This window comes from Podarcis tiliguerta (assembly GCF_965153285.1).
Source record: "Podarcis tiliguerta genome assembly, chromosome: 17".
NCBI classification, from domain to species: Eukaryota; Metazoa; Chordata; class Lepidosauria; order Squamata; family Lacertidae; genus Podarcis; species Podarcis tiliguerta.
In genome coordinates this window covers 34,597,522-34,625,469 of record NC_139550.1, presented here as the reverse complement: position 1 = coordinate 34,625,469, position 27,948 = coordinate 34,597,522, and the positions used below count along the sequence as shown (strand labels likewise).

The following is a 27,948-nucleotide window of genomic DNA, read 5'->3' as shown; positions in this document are numbered from 1 at the left end:
TTAAAGGGAGTGAAAGGCGGGATATCAAAGCCAAACTCTTCTTCTTCTTCTTATTATTATTATTATGAGGCATAAAATAATAATAGCAAATGCTTCAAAAAGTTAACGTGACCTCTCTCTCTCTCTCTCTCTCTCACACACACACACACACACACACACATTTATATAGAGCACATTGCAATAGTCCAAGCAGGAGATAACCAGAGCATGAACCACTCTGGCAAGACAGTGCACAGGCAGGTAGGGTCTCAGCTTGCATAGCAGATGGAGCTGGTAGACAGCCGCCCTGGACACAGAATTAACCTGTGACTCCATAGATAGCTGTTAGTCCAAAAGACTCCCAGGCTGTGCACCTGGTCCTTCAGGGCACAGTTACCCCACTGAGGATCAGGGAGTTCTCCACACCTGCTCACCCCGTCCCCCAGAAATAATACTTTTGCCTTGTTGGAATTCAACTTCAATACATTAGCCGCCATCCATCCTTCAGCCACCTCCAGACACTCATATGGATGAGCAAGCCTCTCTTCCCTTCCCCCACCAGCCTAAGACATTCACCTTGGTCCTTTTAGTGGGTGTGTCGAGAAGTTGTACATGCCTGTCTCTCTTCCCTTACTTTTCACAGCTGAGCCATGGGAGAAGAGAACCACATGGGCCCGTTGCAGTTCATTCTCCTGGATGTCTCTGCCCGGCCAGAGCATCAGCATCTCTTTGCCTTGCTCTTCCTCACCATGTACCTGTTGATCCTTCTGGGGAACTTGCTGATTGTCCTGCTGGTCTACTCTGATGCTCACCTCCTCCACACACCAATGTATTTTTTCCTTAGCCACCTTTCTTTGGCAGATGTGGGCTTTGCTTCTGTGATTGTCCCCAAGATGCTGCAGAACCTCCTCTTTCAGGTCAAGACCATCTCTTATGGTGGTTGCTTTTTGCAGATGTATTTCTACATAGCGTTTGGCAACACAGACAGCTTCATCTTGGCTTCCATGGCTTATGATCGCTACGTGGCCATCTGCCACCCATTACACTATGCCACACGCATGAACCACAAACGTTGCCTCCTACTGGTGGTTGGTTGTTGGCTCCTGGCATCTCTCCATTCCCTTCTGTATACGCTGTTAATGTCCCATCTGACCTTCTGCTCCTCTCAGGAGATCCCCCAATTCTTCTGTGAGATCTACCCATTGCTGGGACTTGCGTGCTCAGACACAAGCACTGTGAAGACCACAGCTCAAATTGAGGGCTTTTTGGATGTTTTGGGCCCATTCTTCCTCATTGTGATTTCCTACGTGTACATTTTTTACACCATTCTAAATGTCCCATCCACCAATGGAAAACGCAAGGCCTTCTCCACATGCGGTTCTCATCTGGCTGTGGTAGTCCTCTTCTATGGCACCCTCTGTTGGGTCTACTTGCAGCCGACCTCCTCCAGGAAGTCTGACCAGAATAGCATTGTCGCTTCTCTCATGTACACTGTGGTCACCCCCATGCTGAACCCCTTCATTTACACCCTCAGGAATAAGGAGATGAAAGCTGCTTTGAGGAGACTGATCATCAAGATGAAAATGGTTCAAGGATGTTAGAAGACAAAGGACACCAGGGAAGATTTAAACAGGCTTCATTGTCATCCCTTCTCTGTCAAAAACCATATTTAAGTGTGAGGGATGAGAGATCTCTGTGAGTCCTCAGCATCCTCACCAAACTACAATTCCAGAATTCTTAGGGAGAAGTTAGAACTGGTATGTAAAATCAATTTAGTATAGCTGTTTATTAATTACAGCTGATTTTCACCAGATTTTTCTGCTTAATAAAATACTGATGGGGTGTGATTTATTATGATTAATACACATTTATCCCAATCTTCTTCAATGGAGCTCAGGGTAGTTTACATAACTCCTCCTTGCCTCCTTGCAACACTCCTGTGTGGAAGATCAGGCTGGGAGAAGAGGCCCAAGTTGAAATTCACAAACCCTGATCCCAAAATGCAGAGACAATTTTGCCCCCTCATTCACTTGAAACCTCCCCAAGATTCCATCCAAAAGTTTGTCAAAAGATTCTGGGAGCTCCCAGAATCTCTATAACACAACAGTAAAGGCAAAAGGTAAAGGGAACCCTGACTGTTTTTTCGGAGCTAGCAGACCTGAGTGGAATAATCCGTGACCAGGAGGAGAAGGACTATCAGAAGGAATGGAGGAAATTTAAAGACTACTTACCTAAATATGTTAAGATATTTTAAATTGGAAAGCCTTCAAATACCAGATAGGCTTATGATTTAAATATGTAATGTGATGAATTAATATGTTTAAATGCAGAATTGGGTAGAAAGAAAGAGGTTAAGTGATTAAGTTAATTTTAAGAGAGTATTGGTTTTGGAAAATCGTTAAAAAAGATATATATTGAAATTCAACCAGGGGGATATGAGGAAGTCACTGAACAATGATACTAAGATAGGTTTAAATAAGGTAATGATGTTTGTTTGTTTGTTTGTTTGTTTGTTTGTTTAAAACATTCTTTGGAAAATCAATAAAAAAAATTGGGGGGGGCGGGAAAGGACCCCTGACTGTTATGTCCAGTCACAGATCTCGCTTTAGTGGTCGAAGGAGCCGGCGTTTGTCCGCAGACAGCTTCCGGGTCATGTGGTCAGCATAACTAAGTCGCTTCTGGCGAACCAGAACAGCGCACGGAAATGCCATTTACCTTCCCGCCAGAGCAGTACCTATTTATCTACTTGCACTTTGACATGCTTTCGAACTGCTAGGTTGGCAGGAACAGGGACTGAGCAACGGGAGCTTACCCCATCGCAGGGATTCAAACCACCAGCCCTAGGCTCTGTGGTTTAGACCACAGCGCCACCCACAACAGTCCTATAACACAACAGTAGAAACTGTTAATTGTTATTTTTTTTTGCAATATTCTAATGGTATAAAAATCTCTAGAATTTAATTATTACAAAAAAAATCATGTGATTCTAAGGGAAAGGAAGATCCTGATCATTTCTATTCAGTATGTGATATTTTATTTCATACAATTTATTTCCCAGATTTACTAGCATTTCTACTCATGATAAAAATGGTTCTCACAATTTTAGATTCTGTTATTATATGTTTACATTTTGTATGCCCTACCTTTAGTTGGTTATATTAATGAATTTTTGTCATTGTTTATTTGTCTCTGTGGTTCCATAACAATATGAAAACTAATAAAAATAAGTTTGAAAAATATATGATTATATAATGAGCTCATCCTGATTTACTTGCACAAAGCTTCCACACAGGTTAGACAACATCTGGTCTTTATTGAGAATTAATCTGGGTTGGTTTGTCTTCTCACTGCTATAGGACAGTGAGTAGATTTGATTTCCTTGCATGGTGTTTCTGTACCTTCTCTCTTCTTAACCCACACTTTTCAGTGCATTTTCCTATCACTTTAATGACCACAAGAAGTAGTTTTTCCCCCATAAAGTGGATTTGCTGTGCAAGGGTAATAGAGCAATCCACTTTAATTGCACAAACTTAAATTTTCCAGAATATGCTTGAATGCCTCAAGTATAAAACCGGCAGTCAAGAAGAGATCACTCCCCATAAATAGCAGAGAGTTTCTGGAGATTTCATAGATACTTGTCTCTTAATTTGGAAGCTAACAGGTTGAGTGCCAGACTACACCCAAGGAATACAGAGCAATAAATCACAAACTAAACAACTCTGTATGTAGTTTACAAAAACTCATTAATTACAAAGCCAAGCAGTCCAAATATTTCTGAAATAAGTCCATGAGAGAAATTCTCTATGTGTATACTTGCGCTGGTGCCATCCCAATGGAACTCCTACAACAAGATACCCAGATTTCACTCTCTGTTTCGCGAATCTTCTTCTGGTCGGCCCGAAAAGGAACTATACAATGGCAGTTCAATGCTCCACCAATTAGATCAGCTCCATCCTTGGAGCACTTGGCTCATCTTTCAAAAAAGAGCCAAGTCTAAGTGTTTCGACTGCTTGGCTTTGAGATACTGAGTTGCGCAAGTCATTATTATTTTGGCATTGTATATATATTATTTAAGGTTTCATGTAACAGAAGCTGTTGAAATGCTGTACATTATTGTTAATGAGTTTTTATAAACTACATACAGTGGCACCTCGGGTTACAAACAGTCCTGCTTACGAACGCTTTAGGTTACGAACTCCACAAACCCAGAAGTAGGTGTCCTGGGTTGCGAACTTTGCCCCGGGATATGAACGCAATCCACCTCTGGGGCCACAGAAGGCCTATGTAGGGAGTGTGCGCCTCTGGTTAAGAACACTTCGGTTAAGAACGAACTTCTGGAACGAATTAAGTTTGTAACCCGAGGTACCACTGTACAGAGTTGTTTAGTTTGTAACAGGTACATTGCCAGCTGCTACTTTCATTCCATCCCATCCATTTCATTTCTTACATTCCCTATCGTCCCGTAAATTTGTAAATGCAAAGATGTTCACAGAAACACTGTGAAAGAAATGTCTGCAAACATTGCCCCATTCCAGGCTTTACATTATTCCACTACTTTGCTCCCTAAGGGACAGATGGTCTTGGCCTTACATGTTGATATGGATGGAACAGTGGAGAACTGTGCCAATTAATAAGCTCTCTCCGGCACAGTTCTGCACTGCTATCAATGCTCCTGGGGACTGTTTCTCAGCCGAATGAAACAGTTTATTTATGTATCTATTTTATTCATATCACACATTTCTCCCAGTTGCGATTTCTCACAGATCCTAATGGTTAAGGAGGTGTTCATTGCTGCAGCCCAGCAAAATTCAACCGTCAAGAGGCCTCTTTCCTCCTTGGAGATTGCACAACTTCCATGAAATGAAATATATGCTCCATTCAGGATTACAAGGTGCAGTGGAACTTGTACATCCAAGATGGAGAAGGCATCCTGTTGATTTTAAACAACTGCCGCCTTACACTTTGTAATGTTTTTATCTATCATCCAAATAAAAGAGATCTTATTGAGCCTGCAGGAAGGAAAAAAGAATCTCTCTCAGCCAGTTTCCAAGCCGGCTATCATGCTTTCTTTCCTGAATGGATATATTTTCTACCACACACAGATTCCTGTTTTGTCAACAGGCGGGTGCACCAACGTTGTGGAACTAGGACCTCCTTATCAGGTGAGTTCCAGTCCCTTTATTTAAGAGCATATAACTGGTGTGTATCACCATCTCCTACTCCCATAAGTCAGGAATGGAGATTTGATGGTCCAGATGCTGAACTTCAATTCTTCCCGTCTTGGTGGCTGGGGCTGATAGGAGCTGGGATTGAGTGAGGAGGACTGAAAGTATGAGAAACATGAAGGAATTGCTGAAATAATTAATAGAAGTGGAATACAAAAAGGGAGGTGTGAGGAGGTCGTTGAAATAAGTGAATGGAAGATAAGATATTGAAATTGTTTGATGTGTTCTAAATTGTTTTTGTTTTGTTTTGTTGTTTAATGTGTTAGTGTTAGGTGTTAGTGTTATGTATTGTATTGTATTGTATTGTATTGTCCATTTTTATTTCTTCTATGTAGTGTTTAAATTGTTGGAAAAGTAATAAATATTATTTTTTTTTAAAAAAAGAAAGAAAGTATGAGAAACATGGAAGCCAAATCCAGACATTTTGGCCATTGGCCATTCATTCATTCATTCATTCATTCATTCATTCATTTAATCTATCTATCTATCTATCTATCTATCTATCTATCTATCTATCATCTCTATATCATTTATTTATTTATTTATTTATTTATTCTTTCTATAGCAATTCTTCATTACATGGTTCTTTTTATGCAGTTTAAAGTAAATACAAATTCCAGATAGGTACCTAGGAAACTGCCTCATATCGCCCAATCAGACCATTGGTCCACCATGAGATTCTCAGATGATGGGCGGTATAGAAATGGATTACATAATAAAATAATAATAATAATAATCCTCTTTTAAAGTCATCCAAACTGGCGGTCATCCTGTGGAGAACATTCCATAGTTTAAGTAAGCACTCTTTGATGAATCAATGAATCACTTTCATTGGTCCATGCTGAATCATGCAGTGTTCAGCTTTTTTGGATGGTACTGATTTCTAGTATTATGAGGGAGCTGAGAAGAACAATGCACAGCGTTCCAAGTCACATATTTGTATGTTGGCATTATGATATTGACATAGGGCAGTTTGATTTTTCAATCCCTTCCCCAGCAATCCCTAAAATGAAATTTGTCTTTTTCGTGGCTGCCACACACTTGGTTATTGTCTTTGAGCTACATCAAGATGAACATGCTGAATACCGTATCTTCCAATTGTTCCAGTTGTTCATCAGTATGCAGATGATATCCAGCTCTACCTCTCTTTCAAATAAGAACCAGTGAAGGAGGTAAAGGTCCTGTGTGAGTGTCTGGAGGCAGTTGGAGGATGGATGGCAGCTAACAGATTGAGGTTGAATCCTGACAAGACAGAAGTACTGTTTTTGGGGGACAGGAGGTGGGCAGGTGTGGAGGACTCACTGGTCCTGAATGGGGTAACTGTGTTCCTGAAGGACCAGGTGTGCAGCCTGGGAGTCATTTTGGACTCACAGCTGTCCATGGAGGCACAGGTCAATTCTGTGTCCAGGGCAGCTGTTTACCAACTCCATCTGGTGTGCAGGCTGAGACTCTATCTGCCCATGGACTGTCTCGCCAGAGTGGTGCATGCTCTCGCTTGGACTACTGCAATGTGTCTATGTGGGGCTACCTTTGAAGGTGACTCAGAAACTACAACTAATCCAGAATGTGGCAGCTAGACTGGTGACTGGGAGTGGCTGCTGAGACCACATAACACCGGTCTTGAAAGACCTACTGAAATATACTCAGAGTCGCAAAGTGATTTCATGCTCTTTATTCAGCTCATAGTGGTGAGGAGGAAATGAAATGAAAGTCCTCTCAAAGTATCTGCTTTATATACATTATTTACACAATGGGCTGCACATGATTGGCTAATTCTGGAATTCTACTGTAAGCCAATCAGGCTGGTTCCTGCCAACCAATCATACTGCTGCATTGTTCTAGGACCAATCAGACTGCTGCATTCTGAATCTTATTGTTCTAGGACCAATCAGACTGCTGCACTTTGGATCCTATTCAACTCAGTACATAACACCTACCTTGGCTCCCAGTACATTTCCAAGCAAAATTCAAAGTGTTGGTGCTGACCTTTAAAGCCCTAAACGGCCTCAGCCCAGTAATATCTGAAGGAGCGTCTCCACCCCACATCATCCAGCCCAGACACTGAGGTCCAGTGCCAAGGGACTTCTGGTGGTTCCCTCGCTGCTAGAAGTGAGGTTACAGGGAACCAGGCAGAGGGCCTTCTCGATTGTGGCGCCTGCCCTGTGGAATGCCCTCCCAGCAGATGTCAAGGCAATAAACAACTATGTTACTTTTAAAAGACAACTGAAGGCGGCCACGTTTAAGAAAATTTTTCATGTCTGATGCTGTATTGTTTTTAATATTCAGTTGGAAGCTGTATAAATAATATATTATTTATATTATAAATATATATATCGGGATATATATATATAGATAGATAGATAGATAGATCGAAGCCAAGTTGCAGGGAACCAGGCAGAGGGCCTTCTCGGTAGTGGCACCTGCCCTGTGGAACGCTCTCCCACTGGATGTCAAAAAGAAAAACAACTACCAGACTTTTAGAAGACATCTGAAGGCAGCCCTATTTAGGGAGGTTTTTAATGTTTGACGGACTATTGTATTTTAATATTTTGTTGGAAGCCGCTCAGAGTGGCTGGGGAAACCCAGCCAGATGGGTGGGGTATAAATAGTAAATTGTTGTTGTTGTTGTTTTCCGAAACTACATAAAAAGAGGTGTTGGAAAGCCCAGAATATAAGGAGGAAAGGAACAGGAAGGAAGCAGCCCTGATGTTATAGGAGAATGGGGGCATTTTGGGCCATGTAAAATAAAGTGACTTCCCCCAAAGAAGCCTGAGAACTGCAAAGGGTGCTGGGAACTGTAGTTCAATGAAAGATAAAATACAATTCCCAGGATTCTTCGGGGGAAGTCATGCTTTTCATGTATGGCATGAATGCAGCCTACATCTCCTTAAGTACCAGGATGGAAGAAAATAAACAGGGTCATATAAACAAGGGCATAGCGCCATCTGCCAGCACCTGGAGCGGGTGCACCCGTGCAGGGGGCGCTCACCCAGCCCTTGCTGCCGATGCCTCTGGGCAGGCACAGGGCACAGCGGGTGCTCTTCACCCTCCATTCCCCCCAGCCTTCACTGCTGCCAGGCGGGCATTTGTACGCCAGGCTGGGCAGGGCACAGAGGAAAAAGAGCATCTTCTGTGCACCCCAGCCCCCATTGCTGACAGGCGAGCGCTCATGTGCCAGGGGGGCGCCTGGTTTGTGCTCCCCCCAATGTGCGCCTGGGGCAACGACCCTCCTGGCACACACCCACCCCCCACACACCATGGGACATAAATGTTCTCAATAAATACAACCCTATCTCAGTAAAGTGGCTCACACATTTTGTCACACAGACATGTGAAGTAGGTTGTGGTCTTGATTCACATTGTTTGTGTGTGTGTCCTTTGTGAGCTCAGCTCCCACATTCTCCAAAGGGAAATCTGTGACCTGCCTCAGGTAAGCAAGACCCAACCGAACCCTTCTCGTTGTGTGGCTAAGTCGCAAGGTTGCACAGCAGCAGTTAAACGGTATCTTGGTCTCTCATTCCCTTTTACAGATGTAAAATGGCCAGAAAGAACCAGACAAGCATCTCTGAAATGGTCCTTTTGGGTATCTCTGCCCTAGCAGAACATCAGAGTCTCCTCTTCTTTCTTTTTCTCTTCATCTACCTGTTAACCCTACTAGGGAACCTTTTGATAATCCTGCTGATCCGCTTTGATGACCACCTCCGTCGCACCCCAATGTACTTCTTCCTCAGCTACCTATCACTGGCAGATGCCATGTTTGCTTCCACCACTGTTCCTAAGATATTGATGAGTTTGATGTCCGAAACCAAGACCATCTCCTTCAATGGCTGCTTGATCCAGATGTATTTCTTCTTGACATTTGGCAACACTGATAATTTCCTCTTGGCCTGCATGGCTTATGACCGCTATGTGGCCATCTGCCGCCCTTTACATTACACCACCGTGATGAGCCACAAGTGCTGCCTCATTTTGGCTTCTGGGTCCTGGATCGTTTCCGCTCTCCACTCCTTGCTCTACACGCTTCTGGTATCCCGCCTGTCTTTCTGTGCCTCTAGGGAGATCCCCTACCTCTTCTGTGACGTCTATCCTCTTTTGGAGCTCTCCTGCTCTGACACAGGGCTCATAAAAATTCTGGTGCAGACAGAGGGAGTTGTGGATATCCTAGGGCCTTTTGTTCTCATCTTCATCTCCTACATCCACATCTTCTGTGCTATCATGAGAGTCCCACCTACCGCTAGGAAGCGCAAAGCCTTCTCCACCTGTGGCTCCCACTTGGCTGCAGTGGTCTTGTTCTACGGCACCGTCAGCTCCATCTACTTCCAGCCTGCCTCTGCTTACGCAGCCCGGAAAGGCACCGTCATCTCTCTCTTGTATGCAGTGGTCACACCCATGCTGAACCCCTTCATCTACAGCCTGAGGAACCAGGACATAAAGGCAGCTGCACGGAGGCTTCTCGGCAGCATCAGAGATTTTCTGAGGAAGCAAGCACCTGGAAAAGGCACCGTGTCTTTTTCATGAATGCATTGAGTGTGTTGCTGATGGTGGTGATGGTGATGTTGATACATTAAAAAATTCTGTCCATAAAAAGAATAATCAAGGCGGCTAGAAAAATCAATAAAACACGCCAAGCAATTTAAAGATTAATGTTGCACACCAACTACAGCTGCTAAACAAACCAGCAGCAATCTTAGAAATAGTTAGAGTTGCTACCACACTTGGTATTGACTTATCCACACTTGGGAAAGGCACATTTTGCTCACCCACTTTTCTTTTTTTATTAAAGATTTTCTTGATTTACAAAAGTGTTTGCAATGTCTCTCTCTCTCGTACCCCCCCCCCCCATGTAACATTTTTACAAATCAGTTTCATTTGTTGAGACATTAGGAAGAAAAGGGGGAAAGAGGTGGGGGGGAGATGGGGGTGGGGTCAGGTGGCAATGTTTCTATTTTACTTAATATATGTGGGGTTTGGTGTCAGCGTTGCTTGTGCAGGTTCTTTGCTGCTTGGTTGTGTTCCTTTGGTGGTGAGAGAGGTTGGGGTTGGCCTAAGGTGTGGCTATTCATTTGTGGTGCTCACCCACTTTTGACAAGCAACCTCCTTGACATCAGGTATGGCCTCCCTGTTTCCCCTGTTTAGCCTTCATCCCCACTCAGAAAATCCGACTTTTTGTAGGACAACGGAGTAGCTTTGAAATTACTCCAAGGGAAGATGACTCATCATCACACAGCAGAGTGGTGTTTGCCAGTTATGGATGATATGGCAATTTCCTTCTCTGTAAGTCCACCTCTTTCTTTAAAAAAAATAAATAATATTTATTAGAGGTTTAATAGTTACAGAAAAAAGAAGAAAGAAACAATAAAAAGTTTAACAGAACAAAACAATACCTTACAATACATCAAAAATAAAAACAAAAACAAAAAACAATACAGCAAAACAACAAGAAAAACAAAAACATTTAAAAACACATCCAATATTTCCATATCTTTACCTTTCATTTACTTGTTTCATCGACCTCCTCACACCTCCCTTTTTTGTATTCTAGTTCAATTACCTATTTCAGCAAATCCTTTCCATCTTTCTCAATTTTTTGTTCTATAATTTATCTTAACACAATCTAACCTTAAATTTTCCACTTTGGCCCATTAACAATCAGTTTTTGCTTAATTCTTTATATCATTTCTGCTAAAACCATATAACTTCATTCCAGCATTCTTCTAACATTCATTAATTTTGCAATATTTCTGTAAATATACTTTGAATTTTTTCCAATCTTCTTCCACCGACTCTTCTCCCTGGTCTTGTAAGTCCACCTCTCCTCTCTATGATGGAGCTCAATATGGGACAGCTGCATGTTCCTGCATGGCAGGGGTTGCACTAGGCGTGTCCAATTTCCAAGAGACTGTAATCTACTCCCACTATAAATAAACTGGCAGCGATCTACCTATTGAATTGACCAAAGTTGTTGAGTTTTTTTGGGGGGGGGTCAGCCAAAGTTGTTGAGCCTTTTTTGGGGTTGGGGGGGCATCAGGGTCCCACAATCGACCAGGATCGACCAGGTACATCCTGCGATTGATAGGTAGATCATAATCAACCTGTTGGACACCCTTGCACTCAGGGTCACTTCCAACTCTACAATTCTAAAAAGCAACATAACAGTTATATATTATGCGTGACTAACTCCAGTTAATATCCTGGCAGCCACATTTTGAACCAATTGAAATCTCTAAACACCCTTAAATGCACTTGACTTTCGTTGTATTATTGCAGTCTAATTTGCATATCATAAATACATGTGCTGTGAGTTGGGGGCGGGGTGCATGCCTGAGACTCTCTTAATTCCTGAATCCAGCAAGGTTTCAGTTGCTGGAATAGCCAGGCCAGCTTCCTGATGAGGTAATGGACCCCTAAATATGGGTCATTAAGGTAACAAAGGAAGTGACTCTGTGTCATATGACAAATGGGTGGGCCCTCTCCCTCAACTGGCTGTTGGTTATAAGGACAAAAGCCAGAGTTGTTTTGTGTGTGTGTGAACTGGAAGCTAGAAGCAGGCTGCAGGCTGAAGCCTGTGAGGGAGAGACATGCTTGATTTCTGCTGGAATCCAAGGCTGTGACTATGGGAGAAGCATGTGTAAATAAACCATATATCACAAAGACACCACAGTCTCATATGTCCCTCATTCCGAGGAAAGTGAACCCTGAGTAAGTGCCTAGAACTCCTGGAATCTTGCACCAGTGGGAGATTGGGTTGGCGTGCAACACATGGATGACTGTGGCCAAGTCTGACTTCTCCAGGAAAAGGACAGAACAGCTACACCAGCCAAAAGTGTTTAAGAAGTCATCCCAACCACCTGGGCAATCTCAGGCAGTGCTGGAGTACCAATAAGCAACAAAGTGCAACCCCATCATACACATTCTCCAGCACTCATGACTCCCCAGTAAATAGCATCTCTGTCCTGCTGGATTAATTTTCCACTTGTTCAGGCTACTCCTTTAGTGTACCTTGATACTAGTTCAGAAACGTCATAATCTCCACCATCTGCCTAGTATGTACGTAAGTGGTCCTGTGTCCTCCTTTAAAGTCCTCTGTTGGAAGGTGTTTTCTATGTGAAAGGCTGACTGGCTCCAAGTCCATTTTAAAGATAAGTAACCACTGTGCTGCTTGGGCTTGCCGATCAAAAGGTTGGTGGTTCGAATCCCTGCGGCGGGGTGCGCTCCCGTTGTTCGGTCCCAGCGCCTGCCAACCTAGCAGTTCGAAAGCACTCCTGGGTGCAAGTAGATAAACAGGGACCGCTTACTAGCGGGAAGGTAAACGGCGTTTCTGTGTGCGGCTCTGGCTCGCCAGAGCAGCGATGTCACGCTGGCCACGTGACCCGGAAGTGTCTTCGGACAGCGCTGGCCCCCGGCCTCTTTGAGTGAGATGGGCACACAACCCTAGAGTCTGTCAAGACTGGCCCGTATGGGCAGGGGTACCTTTACCTTTTTTATACCATATATACATTCTAATACGGAAAATTTGCCTAATAAACACATTTGCAAAGCAACATTCCCATTCCCTAATATAACACACTTTTAATGTTTTAATAGGAGGTGCTGCTGGCCTCTTCCCAACCCCAGGGAGAAAATGGTGGGAGCTGCCCTCTGGAGTCTCCTGGGATCTGCACCCCTCTGGTGTGATTCAGAGAAGGCCCCACTCCCACTGCAGTGGCCTTTGATTCCCAGTTCATCCACTGGGTAAGGTTGATTTGATTCCCACCCTTATTCCAAATGTAGCTCTGCACTTCTCCCTTGTCCCCCATATATATCTCCACACACACACACACCCGACCTTGTTCCTGATGTAGATCTTCATGCCCCTCCCTGCAGTGGGGGCATTTCATGGTTCATCTCAGGTGCCAAAATGTCTTAGCCCTGACCTGCCTGACATAGGCAGAAGTGTTTCAGTATAAAGTGTTGTAAATTTAAACAGGGAAAACAGGTAGAGAAAAACAGGACTCCACGTCACCATCTGGTGGCACAATGTTATATTGCACATGTTGTTGTTGTTGTTTAGTCGTTTAGTCGTGTCCGACTCTTCGTGACCCCCTGGACCACAGCACGCCAGGCACTTCTGTCTTCCACTGCCTCCCGCAGTTTGGCCAAACTCATGCTGGTAGCTTCAAGAACACTGTCCAACCATCTCGTCCTCTGTCGTCCCCTTCTCCTTGTGCCCTCCATCTTTCCCAACATCAGGGTCTTTCCCAGGGAGTCTTCTCTTCTCATGAGGTGGCCAAAGTACTGGAGCCTCAGCTTCACGATCTGTCCTTCCAGTGAGCACTCAGGGCTGATTTCCTTAAGAATGGAGAGGTTTGATCTTCTTGCAGTCCATGGGACTCTCAAGAGTCTCCTCCAGCACTATAATTCAAAAGCATCAATTCTTCGGTGATCAGCCTTTTTTATGGTCCAGCTTTCACTTCCATACATCACTGCTGGGAAAACCATAGCTTTTACTATACGCAGTGGCGTAGTGTGGGTTGTCAGCACCCGGGGCAAGGCAAGTAATTTGCGCCCCCTAACCCGTGGATTTGCGCCCCCTAACCTGTGGATTTGCGCCCCCTAACCCAACCCCCAGATGTTGCGCCCGGTGCGGCTGGCACCCCCTGCACCCCCCACGCTACGCCACTGACTATACGGACCTTTGTTGGTAAGGTGATATCTCTACTTTTTAAGATGCTGTCTAGGTTTGTCATTGCTTTTCTCCCAAGAAGCAGGCATCTTTTAATTTCGTGGCTGCTGTCACCATCTGCAGTGATCATGGAGCCCAAGAAAGTAAAATCTCTCACTGCCTCCGTTTCTTCCCCTTCTATTTGCCAGGAGGTGATGGGACCAGTGGCCATGATCTTCGTTTTTTTGATGTTGAGTTTCAGACCATATTTTGCGCTCTCCTCTTTCACTCCCAATAAAAGGTTCTTTAATTCCTTCTCACTTTCTGCCATCAAGGTTGTGTCATCTGCATATCTGAGGTTGTTGATATTTCTTCCGGCAATCTTAATTCCGGCTAGGGATTCATCCAGCCCAGCCTTTTGCATGATGAATTCTGCATATAAATTAAATAATCAGGGAGACAATATATAGCCTTGTCGTACTCCTTTCCCAATTTTGAACCAGTCAGTTGTTCCATATTCAGTTCTAACTGTAGCTTCTTGTCCCACATAGAGATTTCTCAGGAGACAGATGAGGTGATCAGGCACTCCCATTTCTTTAAGAACTTGCCATAGTTTGCTGCGGTCAACACAGTCAAAGGCTTTTGCGTAGTCAATGAAGCAGAAGTAGATGTCTTTCTGGAACTCTCTAGCTTTCTCCATAATCCAGTGCATGTTTGCAATTTGGTCTCTGGTTCCTCTGCCCCTTCGAAATCCAGCTTGCACTTCTGGGAGTTCTCAGTCCACATACTGCTTAAACCTGCCTTGTAGAATTTTAAGCATAACCTTGCTAGCGTGTGAAATGAGTGCAATTGTGCAGTAGTTGGATCATTCTTTGGCACTGCCCTTCTTTGGGATTGGGATGTAGACTGATCTTCTCCAGTCCTCTGGCCACTGCTGAGTTTTCCAAACTTGCTGGCATATTGAGTGTAGCACCTTAACAGCATCATCTTTTAAAATTTTAAATAGTTCAGCTGGAATACCATCACTTCCACTGGCCTTGTTATTTGCAGTGCTTTCTAAGGCCCATTTGACTTCACTCTCCAGGATGTCTGACTCAAGGTCAGCAACCACACTACCTGGGGTGTACGAGCCATCCATATCTTTCTGGTATAATTCCTCTGTGTATTCTTGCCACCTCTTCTACATTTCTTCTGCTTCTGTTAGGTCCTTACCACTTTTGTCCTTTATTATGGTAATCTTTGTACGAAATGTTCCTTTCATGTGTGCGATAGCACATACAACACATATAAATTGCTTTTTCGTTACCAGTCTAGCTGAATCCATAGAGGTTAAAAAGCAAGGTCGGTTGTAGTCTGTTGCAATCTTTGGTGGCCTGATTTCATGTAAACAGATACGATACAATCCAGTTTATGGGGGGAAACATAAGCTGGGGGAAGGGTGGAATTTTTATACGTGATATATAGAACATGATTGCTAAGTTTTCTTTTTAAAGTTGAAGAGCAGCTATTCTCAAGTGGCTTGTGAGAGATCTCTACAGGCTCCCAATGCAAATCCTTTAACGAGACCCTTCCTGTTTCTTATCAGAACTTAGAGATACTTAAGCAAAGCAGTTCTGTTGGGTTTGTTCCATTTTACCCAGTGCTTTTGTTCAAGCCTGAACATCAAGTGGGCAAGGAGTTAAGAGCATCCAAACAGAGGCAGGTAAGGATGGATTTAGCTACTATCTTGAGGCATGCTACAGTCTCTGATGCCCCATTAACTTTTAACACAATGTCTGTAACAGTGTGCTAGACACCCTTTATTTAGACTTTCATCAGCTGGATGAGACAGAATGCGAGTCTGTGGTGGGACTGAATTTGTCTGGCCCAGACCAAGGCATGGCAAGGAAGCCCTTGTGATGCAAGATCAGCCCGGCACAAAAGCCTGGAGAGGAAATGTTCTTGTGTGTGTTCCTATACAGTATGCATGAGCAACAGAGATTTGTGAATGGAAAGCCTGTGGATATGTTGTGCACAAGGATGTAAAATGTGGACATTTGATATATGGAAGGGGAATGTAAAGCACAAAATAGGTAAAGTGATTGTGGTAGAAGACCTCTAATATGTGCTGTAGTTTCAGCTTGATTGCTCACCTTCACATCCTAAGCTTGTTATTGTGAATTATACTGCCCCATTTTGTGGGGGGGGCGGGAGTGTTTACCGCAGTCTTAACTTGCAAATGGGTCCTTGAAATATCACAGCAATGTGGTTTGTCCTCTACAAAAAAACCCCCCAAACTTTTGCATGCATGAGGAACACTGATCCTACAATAAACAGTCATCAGAAAGCCCCCGTCATTGTTTGCACTGGAACAGACTAATAGACTGCTTCCAGAAAACCTGTTTATTTATTTGCAGGGAGATTAGATGATAATGGGCATTTAATTAGCATTCATTCTGATTTGTGTGCAGAGATACTGCATGATACTTCAAAGCAAGTGTTAGCTAGGGTTGCCACCCATCCCTAAAAAAAATGTGAGTGTCTTTTTCTTTTCTTTTTTGAGAAAAGTGTCCCCTGTCCTGTTTGGACTTCAAACAGAAATACTTTTTCTTCACATATTCAAGCTCCTCCTCAGAATTGCATGGGCAGAGGGTGGGTCTGGTGGAAGGAGGGGAGCAAGAATTTGAATGGGAGCTTGTTCAGGCAGAGAGTGGGTCCATGGGAGATTAGGGAGTGAGAGCAAGAGCTGTTGAGGGAAGAGGGTGGGCTACTTAATCCACACTTTCTGAAGCCACATGAAAACTGAAACACAGCCATCCTTCAAATTTCATGCTTCTCTGAACTTTGCATTGTGGTTCTTCAGTCAAGTAATGTGTACAAAAATGAATTTACTAGGCAAAGTGCTCATAAAAAAAATGCATATATTACCAAAAAGAACATACAAAATTGCATTACAATTTGCTTTGTAAAAGCGTGCATATAAAATATGCAAATTGGGGGGAAATTGCACTAAAATCCTGATGAATTATCACACAGACATAAAATAAAAAGCACACTGATGTAGGAATGTGGAGAATTGAATTTAAGATTACAGGAACCAAAGGAACCAAAATGGACATGTTCACACATTCCTACATCCAGTTCAATATCCATGAAACTTTGTGATCAGACGATGATGTGATCTTGCTAGATGTGATAACACCAAGCCCATATTTTAGAACATGGCTCACCACCACCAAAAAATATGTGCAGTCTGTATCCCTCTCTCTCTCTCCCTCCCCATCTTCTGTCTATATATCTGCTGCTGCACTTGACTGTCTAGTAAGATACGCAGGGCTAAATGATTATCTGCTATCCACTTTCCCCCACTCAGTCATTCACTCTCTATACTTCATTCACATGTGCCCTGTGGTCCCTGAATCTGTCAGATTCTTCTTTGATCAGTTATTGCCTTGGTTTTCTATGGCATCATCAGGTTGCAAAAGATAATGCATGCCATGTGAATATGTTATTTTGTTCCACAGATTCACGATCACAACAAATACTCTTAAATTGACTCATTGGGGGCAATCTCGGCCCAAGATCTTGGGACACTGCTGCCAGTCACAGTAGAGATGACGGGGCAAGGTAAACCAATGGCTTTACTCAATATAATGCATCATTATGTGTTGAAAGCACATTATAGGAAGCCCTGAACCATTTTTTCATTTTTATAAAATAATTTTAAGAATTGGGAAATTCACCAGGTCATCACATGCTTGTCGCGTGTTGTTTCTTGTTCCATCCTATGAAAACTGTCAAGGTGGAGCCACAAACGAATAGGTGTGTTGAAACAATGAGTGTGACTGGTGGTCATTAGCCAGATATAATGCAACAAAACTGAAGAATCATTGTAAGCAGGAAAGGATAGTTCAGAGCAGGAGTGGATAGCCTGCGTCCTTCAGATATTGAACTTCAACTTCCATCATCCCTGACTGTTGGCTGTGCTATCTGGGGCAGGTGAGAGTTGAGGTCCAACAACAGTTGGAAGACGACAAGTCCCCATCTCTGGTTTAGGAGGAGATGATCTTTATCAATATTCAAACAACTGAATGAGGGGGGGAAATGACCACCTGGTATTTAACGGTAGCTATGCCAGAATATTTATTAAGCAAAGATATTTGATTCTCTATATGGTATCGTATTTAGAAATGTTGACAGTAATTTATTGTTGATATGAAATGGCGGGCAGTATCCGAAGGATTTGATAGTATTTGGTAGCTGACAGTTTGTTAATGGCATTCCGCATTTTCCACCTGATAAAACCACAAAACAAAGAGACTGCTTAAAAAGGCCAAAATTCACATACTGAGAGTCCAACTTCAGAATCTGCATTCCAAAATTTGCGACCTTAACCACTGAACCATCCCTTTCAGTTTTGTGTTAGATGGGTCTTCCTTTAGGCAGGAAGCTATGCTATGAAGACCTTTGGCTCATGCCAGCTGTGTGGTGTGTTTCTCTCTGCAGGTCCCATGGACTGTGAGAATGGCACAGACATTGTCGAGTTTGTCCTTCTGGGTTTTTCCACCCAGCCTAAAGAGCAGCCACTCTTGTTCCTAATCTTTCTGCTGATGTATGGAGTAGGACTTCTGGGCAACATCATGATGATCATTCTCATCTCTCTGGATGCCCGACTCCAGACTCCCATGTATTTCTTGCTTCGGAGCCTCTCTGTGGTGGATGTGGGCTTCCTATCAGTCACTGTGCCTCAGATGTTGGCTCACATCATCTCCTCTTCCAAGACTATCCCTTTCTACCACTGCATGGCTCAGTTCTTCTTCTTCTACGTGTTTGGTGTGACTGACCTTCTGATAGTGAGCGTCATGGCTCTGGATCGCTATGTTGCAATTTGCAATCCACTACACTACACTACGGTAATGAACCAGAAGGTCTGTGGACACCTGGTAGCTGGCTGCTGGATTGTTTCTACCCTCCACTCAATGCTCCATGCCAGCCTCCTCCTGCGTCTCAGTTATCGTGGGGACAACCACTTGTTCCATTACTTTTGTGACCATCAGCCCCTCCTGCAGCTGTCCTGCTCAGACACCAGTGTCAATGAAGCCGTCATCTTCTTTGAAGGTGTCATCGTCGTTCTTGGACCTTTTGTGTTGATCATCCTCACCTACATCCGCATTGTGGTAGCTGTGATGAAGTTATCTTCTTTGGGGAGGCGCAAAGCTTTCTCCACCTGTGGCTCCCACCTCACCATGGTGACCCTCTTCTATGGAGCTATCATTGCTGTCTACTTTCTGCCAACATCCAGCTACTCATCCCAGCGAGGGGCTGTCTTTGCTGTGGTGTACACTGTCATCACCCCAATGTCCAACCCTTACATCTACAGCCTCAGTGTGATGGCCTGGGATTCCGATTCGGAGGATGAAACAGAGGAATCCCGGCCTGCACAGGAGTCCCCGCCTCCAGGGCCGGCTGAACTGGGGCCAGGCCTAGATGCTGAAGAGCCTGCACCTGTGGCAGTGCATCAGGAGCTGGCCCCAGGTGAAGCCCTTCTGGCCCCAGAGAGGCTTGACGACTCAGTGGCCACAGGTGGGCCTCCTCCAGGGCCCAGTAACCCTTCGGCCTCTCCTGATCTGCAGAGGTTTAGAGCAGAGAGGCGAAGGGAACTGGTTGCCCCCAGGAGGAGTGCTCGCCTTAAGGCCAGAGGAGGCGGGGCTCCTGGGGGCCGGGACCGCCCCCGGCCTTAGAAGAGGATAAAAGCCCAGTCAGCCCGGCCCCAGGTTGCGGGAGCAACGTCGTTGTTGGCTTCGGACCTTCCTGCGTTCGTGTTCCCTGCTCGTGACTATCCGGTACTTCTGTTCCCTGCTCGGCCTCCTGTTCCCGACCATCCGGCGTTCCTGTTCCCTGCACAGCCTCCTGTTCCAGCGTTCCTGTTCACCGCCCGGCACTCTGCCTCGGACCTTGCCCCTCTTCGTGTGGACTTTGCTACACCCAAGGTACCTTACCCCCGGGACCAGCACAGTTTGCTCCCGCCACCTCCCGCACTCCCCCTTCGTCGGGGTGCGTTCGGGAAGAGCCAGAGGCCATGGCTGAACAGGCGGCTGCACTGGTGGCTTTGGCCCAGGAGAACCAGGCCTTGTCTCACACCGTGCAGCAGCTCAGTGACGCGGTTGAGGCACTTCAGCAACGCTTGGAAGCCCTACCGGCTTCTGGGGCCGACGCCCCGGCTCCGGGCAAGTACCCAGTGGCTTTGCCTGAGAAATTTGATGGAGCCCCGGCCAGCTTTCCCATGTTCCTGGCCCAGGCCAAACTGTATATTCAGGGGCGAGCCCGGAACTTTCCTGACGACCGTACCAAGGTGCACTTTTTGATTAGCTTGTTAAAGGACCAGGCGGCCAAGTGGGCGTTGCCGCTACTCAGGCAAGACTCCCCCTTGCTGGCAGACTATACGGGGTTTTGCAATCGTTTGGAGGCCGCGTTCGGCAACCCCCAGAAAGAGAGTCAAGCCAACCGGGCGATTCGGCATTTGAAACAGGGCAAGTCCACGGTGGCCACATATACCACGGAGTTCCGGCTGTTGGCACAGGACTTGACCTGGAATGACTCGGCACTGCGGGACCAGTATCTCGAAGGGCTTTCGGACGAGGTACTGGACCAGTTGGCCACAATGGAACGCCCCACCACGCTGGACACTCTCATTCAACGGAGTCTACAAATAGGCGACCGGTTGGAGGATCGTCGTCAGGCCCGGGGTCGCCGACACTTCCAGTTCACGGCACCAGCTTTTTCCGGCAGCCCCACGGTCACAACTGATTTAACGGAGGAGCCTATGCAGCTCGGGGCAGTGCGGCCACGCCTTTCCCCCGCAGAGAAGGCGCGGCGTCGGGATGGAAATCTCTGTCTTTACTGTGGCGGAAGTGGACACTTCGCTCGGTCCTGCCCTGAGAAACGCCAGCCGCAGGGAAACCGCCAACCCCAGTAGCTGATGGCCCTAGCTACCGGGGGTCCCAAACCGTACAGAATGGGCCCGCACCAATGGACTTGCAACATCTTATGGTTTCGGTACGTTTATACCCTCCAGGTGGGCCCTGGATCCTCACCCATGCTTTGGTAGATTCAGGGGCAACCCGCTCCTATATGGACGCTGCTTTTGCCGCCCATTATCAGGTGCCACTTCGGAACAAGCCAGTACCGGTCCAGGTGGAAGCGATTGACGGACGACTTCTGCGTTCAGGTGCCGTTACTCAGGAGACCCAGCCTCTGGTCCTGTGTCTCCAGCAGCACCGGGAGTTGCGAACTTTGGACATTGCCTCTATGCCCCGCTTCCCCCTGGTGCTCGGGATGGACTGGCTGGAGGCCCACAACGTTCAGATTGACTGGGTCAAACGGACCGTGCACTTCCCAGACCCATGTTCCCATGCTCAATCCGGAACGCTGGCGGCCGCGCCCTCAGAGGAGGCAGCACCCACGCTCCCAGCCGTGTACCAGGACTACCAGGACGTGTTCGAGGAACGGGGGGCAGACCAGCTGCCGCCGCATCGGCCTTTTGACTGCGGCATAGACCTCCAACCCGGAGCGCCTTTACCAGTGAGTCGCTTATATTCCCTAACAGAGCCAGAGCGCGAGGCTTTGCAGGACTTCTTGCGCAAGAACCTGGAGCGTGGGTTCATTAGGCCTTCCACCTCGCCCACCGCGGCGCCGGTGCTTTTTGTTAAGAAGAAATGTGGGGAACTCCGCCCTTGCCATGATTACCGAGCCCTGAACAAAATTACCGTCCCAGACCGGTACCCCTTGCCCCTTATCTCGGAGCTGCTGGAGCGGGTGCAAGGGGCACAGGTGTTCACCAAGCTGGACCTCCGGGGGGCCTACAACTTGATTCGGATCCGAGCCGGGGATGAGTGGAAGACAGCGTTTGGGACCCGGTACGGGCAGTTCGAATATTTGGTTATGCCTTTCGGTTTGTGCAACGCGCCTGCTGTGTTTCAACGCTACATCAACCACGTGTTTCAGGACCTGTTAGACAAGTACGTGGTGGTGTATTTGGATGACATACTGATTTACTCCCGTGACCCGGCTCGCCATGAGGGACATGTCCGGACCGTGCTGCAGCGCTTGCGTGAGCACCGTTTGTACGCAAAGCTCAGCAAGTGCGAGTTCCATCAGCGAACTGTGGACTTCCTTGGTCACCGGCTCTCTCCAGATGGGGTGCAAATGGACCCGGGGAAGGTGACAGCGGTTCAAGAATGGGCGGCACCCCGGAACCGCAAGGACCTACAGCGTTTCCTGGGGTTCGCCAATTACTACCGGACCTTCATCGCTGATTATGCTCATCGCACCACCCCGTTGACCCGGCTACTGCGCCCAAAGACGCCGTTTTCCTGGGACAAGGAGGCAGAGGAGGCGTTTCAGGGGTTGAAGGCCTGTTTCCAGAGGGCACCAATCTTACAACATCCTGACCCCTCTCGACCCTTTGTGGTGGAGACCGACGCTTCCAGTACGGCTCTCGGTGCCGTCTTGTCTCAACAGATTGGTCCTGAAGCGCCACTCTTACCCTGTGCCTTCTATTCCCGCCAGCTCCTACCAGCGGAGCGTAACTATACTGTGTGGGAGCGGGAACTACTGGCCATCAAGGTAGCCTTTGAGGTCTGGCGCCACCATCTTGAGGGGGCACGACATCCGGTGGAGGTGAGAACCGACCACCGGAACCTGGAGTACCTCCAGACCACCCGCAAGCTGAACCAAAGACAGATCCGGTGGGCGTTGTTCTTTTCCCGGTTCCAGTTCCGGATCCGCTACATCCCTAGCTCTCAGAATCAGAAGGCGGATGCCCTGTCCCGGAAACCTGACGACAACGCAGACACGGTACAGCAAGCAGAACCCACCACGATCCTACCTCCGGCTGCATTCCTGGCCACCCAGGAGGCGCAGCCACTGCAGGTTCGGGTGCGGGAACAGCAGCGGGTCGACGCTTGGGCCCAGGAACGACTCCGGGAGCTGGCTGAAGGGTCCAGCCCACAGTATCCGGGGCTGGTCCTGCATCAGGGCCTTCTGCTGCACCACGGTCGTTTGTACATCCCGCCAGGGCCACTACGGCTGGAGGTTCTCCGGATGGCCCATGATGCCCCAGCAGCGGGGCACTTTGGACGGTATCGGACCACCCATCTGGTCAGTCGAGAGTTTTGGTGGCCCCGCCTGAAGGCTGACGTGGCTCGCTACGTTGCTGGTTGTGATGTCTGCCGGCGCGCCAAGGGACCTACCGGGCGACCCCCCGGCCTACTTCAGCCATTGCCAGTTCCACCGCACCCTTGGCACACGGTTTCGTTGGACTTTGTAGTGGACTTACCCTCGTCTCGTGGCTGTACCTGCCTTCTGGTTTTCTCCGACCATTTCACCAAGATGGTGCACTGCGCTCCCTGTCCATCTGTACCCACAGCCAAGGAAACTGCTCAGCTGTACCTTCAGCATGTCTTCCGCCTGCATGGCCTACCTGAGCGCGTGGTGTCCGACCGGGGCGTTCAGTTCACATCCCGGTTCTGGCAAGCACTACACCGGACCCTCGGGACGGAGGTCTGCCTCTCGTCAGCCTACCACCCACAGACCGATGGCCAGACGGAACGGGCGAACGCGGTGCTGGAGCAGTACCTCCGGTGTTACTGCAGCTACCAGCAGGATGACTGGGTCGACCACCTGGCATTGGCGGAGTTCGCCTACAATAACGCGGTGAATGCGTCCACCCAGCAGACCCCGTTCCAGGCCAGTTATGGTTATCATCCACGGCTGTTTCCAGAGGTGCTGCCGACATCCGCAGTCCCGGCGGTGACGGAGTGGCTTCAAGAGCTCCAGTCCCAGCAACAGCTTTTGGTGGAGCAACTGCACCAGGCCAAGGAAGCGTACAAGGCCCAGGCCGACCGCCACCGCCAGGTGGGGCCGGAACTTCGCGTCGGTGACCTGGTTTGGCTCTCCACTCGCCACCTCCACCCCTCTCGACCTTCGCGGAAGTTGGACGCCCGCTTCACCGGCCCGTTCCCTATCGTAGACCAAGTCTCTCCTGTGGCATTTCGTCTCCGGTTACCCGCAACCCTGAAGGTTCACCCGGTCTTCCACAGGTCCCTTTTGAGTCCGGTGGCCCCACCCGACGAGTTCCACCCGAACCGTCCCCGACCGCAGCCAGTGTTGGTTCGGGGAGAGCCTGAGTACGAGGTGGAACGCATCCTGGACTCCCGATACCGCAGGGGGAAGCTGCAGTATCTCATTGACTGGAAGGGGTACGGACCGGAGGACCGTTCCTGGGAACCAGCGGCCAACGTCCACGCACCTGCCTGCCTCCGAGAGTTCCATGCGACGTACCCCGGCAAGCCGGGTCCGGACCCTCGGTTGAGGGGGGGGCCTGGGAGGGGGGATGGTGTGATGGCCTGGGATTCCGATTCGGAGGATGAAACAGAGGAATCCCGGCCTGCACAGGAGTCCCCGCCTCCAGGGCCGGCTGAACTGGGGCCAGGCCTAGATGCTGAAGAGCCTGCACCTGTGGCAGTGCATCAGGAGCTGGCCCCAGGTGAAGCCCTTCTGGCCCCAGAGAGGCTTGACGACTCAGTGGCCACAGGTGGGCCTCCTCCAGGGCCCAGTAACCCTTCGGCCTCTCCTGATCTGCAGAGGTTTAGAGCAGAGAGGCGAAGGGAACTGGTTGCCCCCAGGAGGAGTGCTCGCCTTAAGGCCAGAGGAGGCGGGGCTCCTGGGGGCCGGGACCGCCCCCGGCCTTAGAAGAGGATAAAAGCCCAGTCAGCCCGGCCCCAGGTTGCGGGAGCAACGTCGTTGTTGGCTTCGGACCTTCCTGCGTTCGTGTTCCCTGCTCGTGACTATCCGGTACTTCTGTTCCCTGCTCGGCCTCCTGTTCCCGACCATCCGGCGTTCCTGTTCCCTGCACAGCCTCCTGTTCCAGCGTTCCTGTTCACCGCCCGGCACTCTGCCTCGGACCTTGCCCCTCTTCGTGTGGACTTTGCTACACCCAAGGTACCTTACCCCCGGGACCAGCACACTCAGGAACAAAGATGTCAAGGAAGCTCTGTGGGGTCTCCTGGGGAAGAGGGTCTTTTTTCAACAGTCATCGTGAGAGGTTGGTTAACAGGTATCTCATGTTGCCACTGTATCAGCTATGATGTACTGAATCCAATTCAGACGTGGATGGCTAAAGGGAATAATGGGACCTTGTTCAACCTACGCACATTCATTCAAATATTTGTATTCCATCTCTCTTCTTCTTTTATAATTTTTATTAAATTTTCAATTTTACAATGTCAAATAAACATTTTACAAACTTTAAAATATCCAGTGATTTCCCTTCTTCTCTTTCCATGGTTCATTCTACATATCCTACATCCCTGCATATTTTACTGTAATCATTCAGATCAGTTTTCCACTTTTACATCCACCAAAAATTATTTACTCTGTTGAATTTATCTTCATGCTGCCAGCGTTTTCAGCTGTATACAGTTATTTTCTATATATTCAATAAATGTTTTCCAGTCTTCTTGAAACATATGTTCTTCTTGCTCTCTTATTCTATATGATAAATCTGCAAGTTGTGTATATTCTGTCAAATTTAAGTTGCCAATCCTCTTTAGTTGGGACCTCACTCACTTTCCATTTTGGGGCTAATAAAACACGGGCCGTTGTTGCACACATAAATAACCTTTTTTCGACACCTGGGAATTTCAGTCTGGATTATCCCCAACAAAAAGGACTCTAATTTTGGGGGGTAAAATAGTTTTGCACATTTTTCCCCAATTCACTATAAATAATTTCCCAATACACTTTTACCTTTTTACATGTCCACCACATGTGTAAGAATTTATTCCGCCTCTCTTCTAGCCTGGGACAATGGTGAAGGAACAGTTGTCATACAGCGATAAAGCATTTATTTTGCATGCAAAATGTTCCAGACTCAATTCCTGACAACTCCAATATAACGAGGAAAGATTCCACTCTGAAATCCTAGAGTGCTGCTGTCAGGCAGTGAATATAATTAGTGAGCATTGTGGGCCAACAGTCCGACTTAATATAAAGCAGTTTTCTAGAAGGTAGCAGACAACAATAATCTAAATTCCCCTGAACTAGTAATAGCTAAAATGGTACTCTCCAGATGTTGTTGGAATCCAGCTCCCAACATCCCTGAGCATTGGCTGTGCTGGCTGGGTCTAATGGGAGTTTTGAAGGCACCATGTTGACTATCCCAGTCTAACTAAATACAGTGTTACCTCGGGTTAAGAACTTAATTAGTTCTGGAGATCCATTCTTAACCTGAAACTGTTCTTAACCTGAGGTACCACTTTAGCTAATGGGGCCTCCTGCACAGTAATTCAAATGAGCTAAACCCGGTACTTTCTTGGGGTACATTCCTACATACAGTAGTGGTTGTATTTTATCATCCCAATCACTGGGATTTTCTGCGGTATAGGCTTTAATCATTCTCATTATGGTTCCATTAAATCTTTCAACTAATCCATTAGTTTCAGGGTGGTAAGGTGTTGATATTAAATGCTTAATACCACACACTTCCCAAAGTCTTTTCGTTAGTCTTGATGTGAAAGAAGAACCCAAGTCAGTGACTATTTCACTGGCAGAGCCCAATCTACTCATAGTTAATTAAAGCGGTTGCCACCGTTTCGGTTTCAATGTTTCGCAACAGAATGGCTTCTGGATATTTGGTGGCGTAATCCACTATGGTGAGGATGTATCTGTTTCCCCGCCTGCTGGCTCTAGGCAAGGGCCCTATCAGGGCCCTATCAGGGCCCTATCAGGTCCAGCCCTAACCGTTGATAAGGGGTTGATTTGATAGGCAAGGGGCACAATTTGGCTTTTGTTTTGTCTTGACCAGTGCCTCTTCTCTGACATATGTCGCAGGCTTGACAGTATTGTTTTACAGTGGTACCTCGCAAGACGAATGCCTCGGAAGATGAAAAACCCGTAAGACGAAAGAGTTTTTCGTTTTCTGAATTGCTTCGCAAGACGGATTTCCCTATGGGCTTGCTTCGCAAGACGAAACGTCTTGCGCCTTTTTTTTTTAAACCGCCAATGCATTCCTATGGGAAACCGTCAATACACATTGGTGCTAAAAAACTTGCAAAACGAATTAATTTCGTCTTGCGAGGCACCACTGTATTTGTTTCCCCATACCTGGCCAATAAAAATTTTGAGCCACTCTCCATTTTGTACATGTAATACCCATATGCGCTCCAAATACTCTATTGTGAACGTGCTGCAAGATTATGCCCCGGTATTCATGTGGAATTACTGTCTTTTCACTTCTTCACACACACACACCCCAGATGGTGGGGCAAGGACTTCTCAATATAAAAGGTCCTTGCTCAAACAAAACCGTTCTGGGCACACAGGAGTTCTCCGACTCGGCTGCCTCAAAGTACATTTGTAACTCAGTATCTTCTTTTTGCTTTTTGGCAAAACTTGGGGTTTGACTTTTAGTCAAAGGAAACAAAAAGGTGTCTTCTTTCCTCACACAGATTATCCCCTTGCTGTCGTTCAGCATTGTCTGCCTCTGCTACTGTATCCACCCCCTCAGGATTAGGTGACTGTAGGCTCCCTATTGCTCTGGTAACTATGAAAGTACTCTGCACATGTTCTAAAATGTCCCAACCAATGAGCACAGGGGTGGGAATTTCTTCCGAAAGGGCTACCTGCCACTTCCCTGCACAGTTTTTGAACCTGACATCTATTTCCGCCACCTTTAGGATCTCTGCTTGTTTCGAAATGCCTTTTAATTTTATTAATTTTCCTGGAATTATGGGGTTACCGGAAAGTTCCGAGGGCTCCCTTGGACAAAAAGTAAAGACACCAACCAGAGTAAATTGGAGCAAATCAGCAGCTTGTAGGCTTGGCCTTTATTGAACTGTTGCAGCAGGGTGTTCCCCTCACTTGCAGGAGAGAGGAAAAGACACAGAAAATGGTGTGCAAGACCTTATAAAAACTTTTGAAATTCCCCTCCTCTAGGTCAAGCCCACCCTCAGAAACATCATGCATACATTACAGAAAGGAGGGGTTGAGGGAGGAGTTGTGGTGGTAACCTGAGTGTCCTGTCACCTGGCTGGTTCCCTTCTACCCCTCCCCATGAGTCATTTT

At 46.9% G+C, this 27,948-nt stretch overlaps 2 protein-coding genes and 1 pseudogene across 3 annotated transcripts; all 3 read left to right on the top strand.

The window, feature by feature from the left end:
* Positions 1 to 629: 629 nt before the first annotated feature.
* Positions 630 to 1,580, top strand: LOC310667284 (olfactory receptor 1468-like; the record flags this gene model as incomplete). The annotated part of the gene is made up of 1 exon (XM_083419124.1): positions 630 to 1,580. One exon carries the CDS (start codon positions 630 to 632, stop codon positions 1,578 to 1,580), a length of 951 nt encoding a protein of 316 aa, XP_083275250.1.
* A 7,161-nt stretch (positions 1,581 to 8,741) lies between these two features.
* Positions 8,742 to 9,722, top strand: LOC310667283 (olfactory receptor 1f45-like; the record flags this gene model as incomplete). The annotated part of the gene is made up of 1 exon (XM_083419123.1): positions 8,742 to 9,722. One exon carries the CDS (start codon positions 8,742 to 8,744, stop codon positions 9,720 to 9,722), a length of 981 nt encoding a protein of 326 aa, XP_083275249.1.
* Positions 9,723 to 17,558: 7,836 nt separating this feature from the next.
* On the top strand, positions 17,559 to 24,925 carry LOC310668187 (olfactory receptor 1B1-like; annotated as a pseudogene). The gene is made up of 2 exons: positions 17,559 to 19,211; positions 24,856 to 24,925. The product of its transcript is annotated as an olfactory receptor 1B1-like (transcript).
* Positions 24,926 to 27,948: the final 3,023 nt, after the last annotated feature.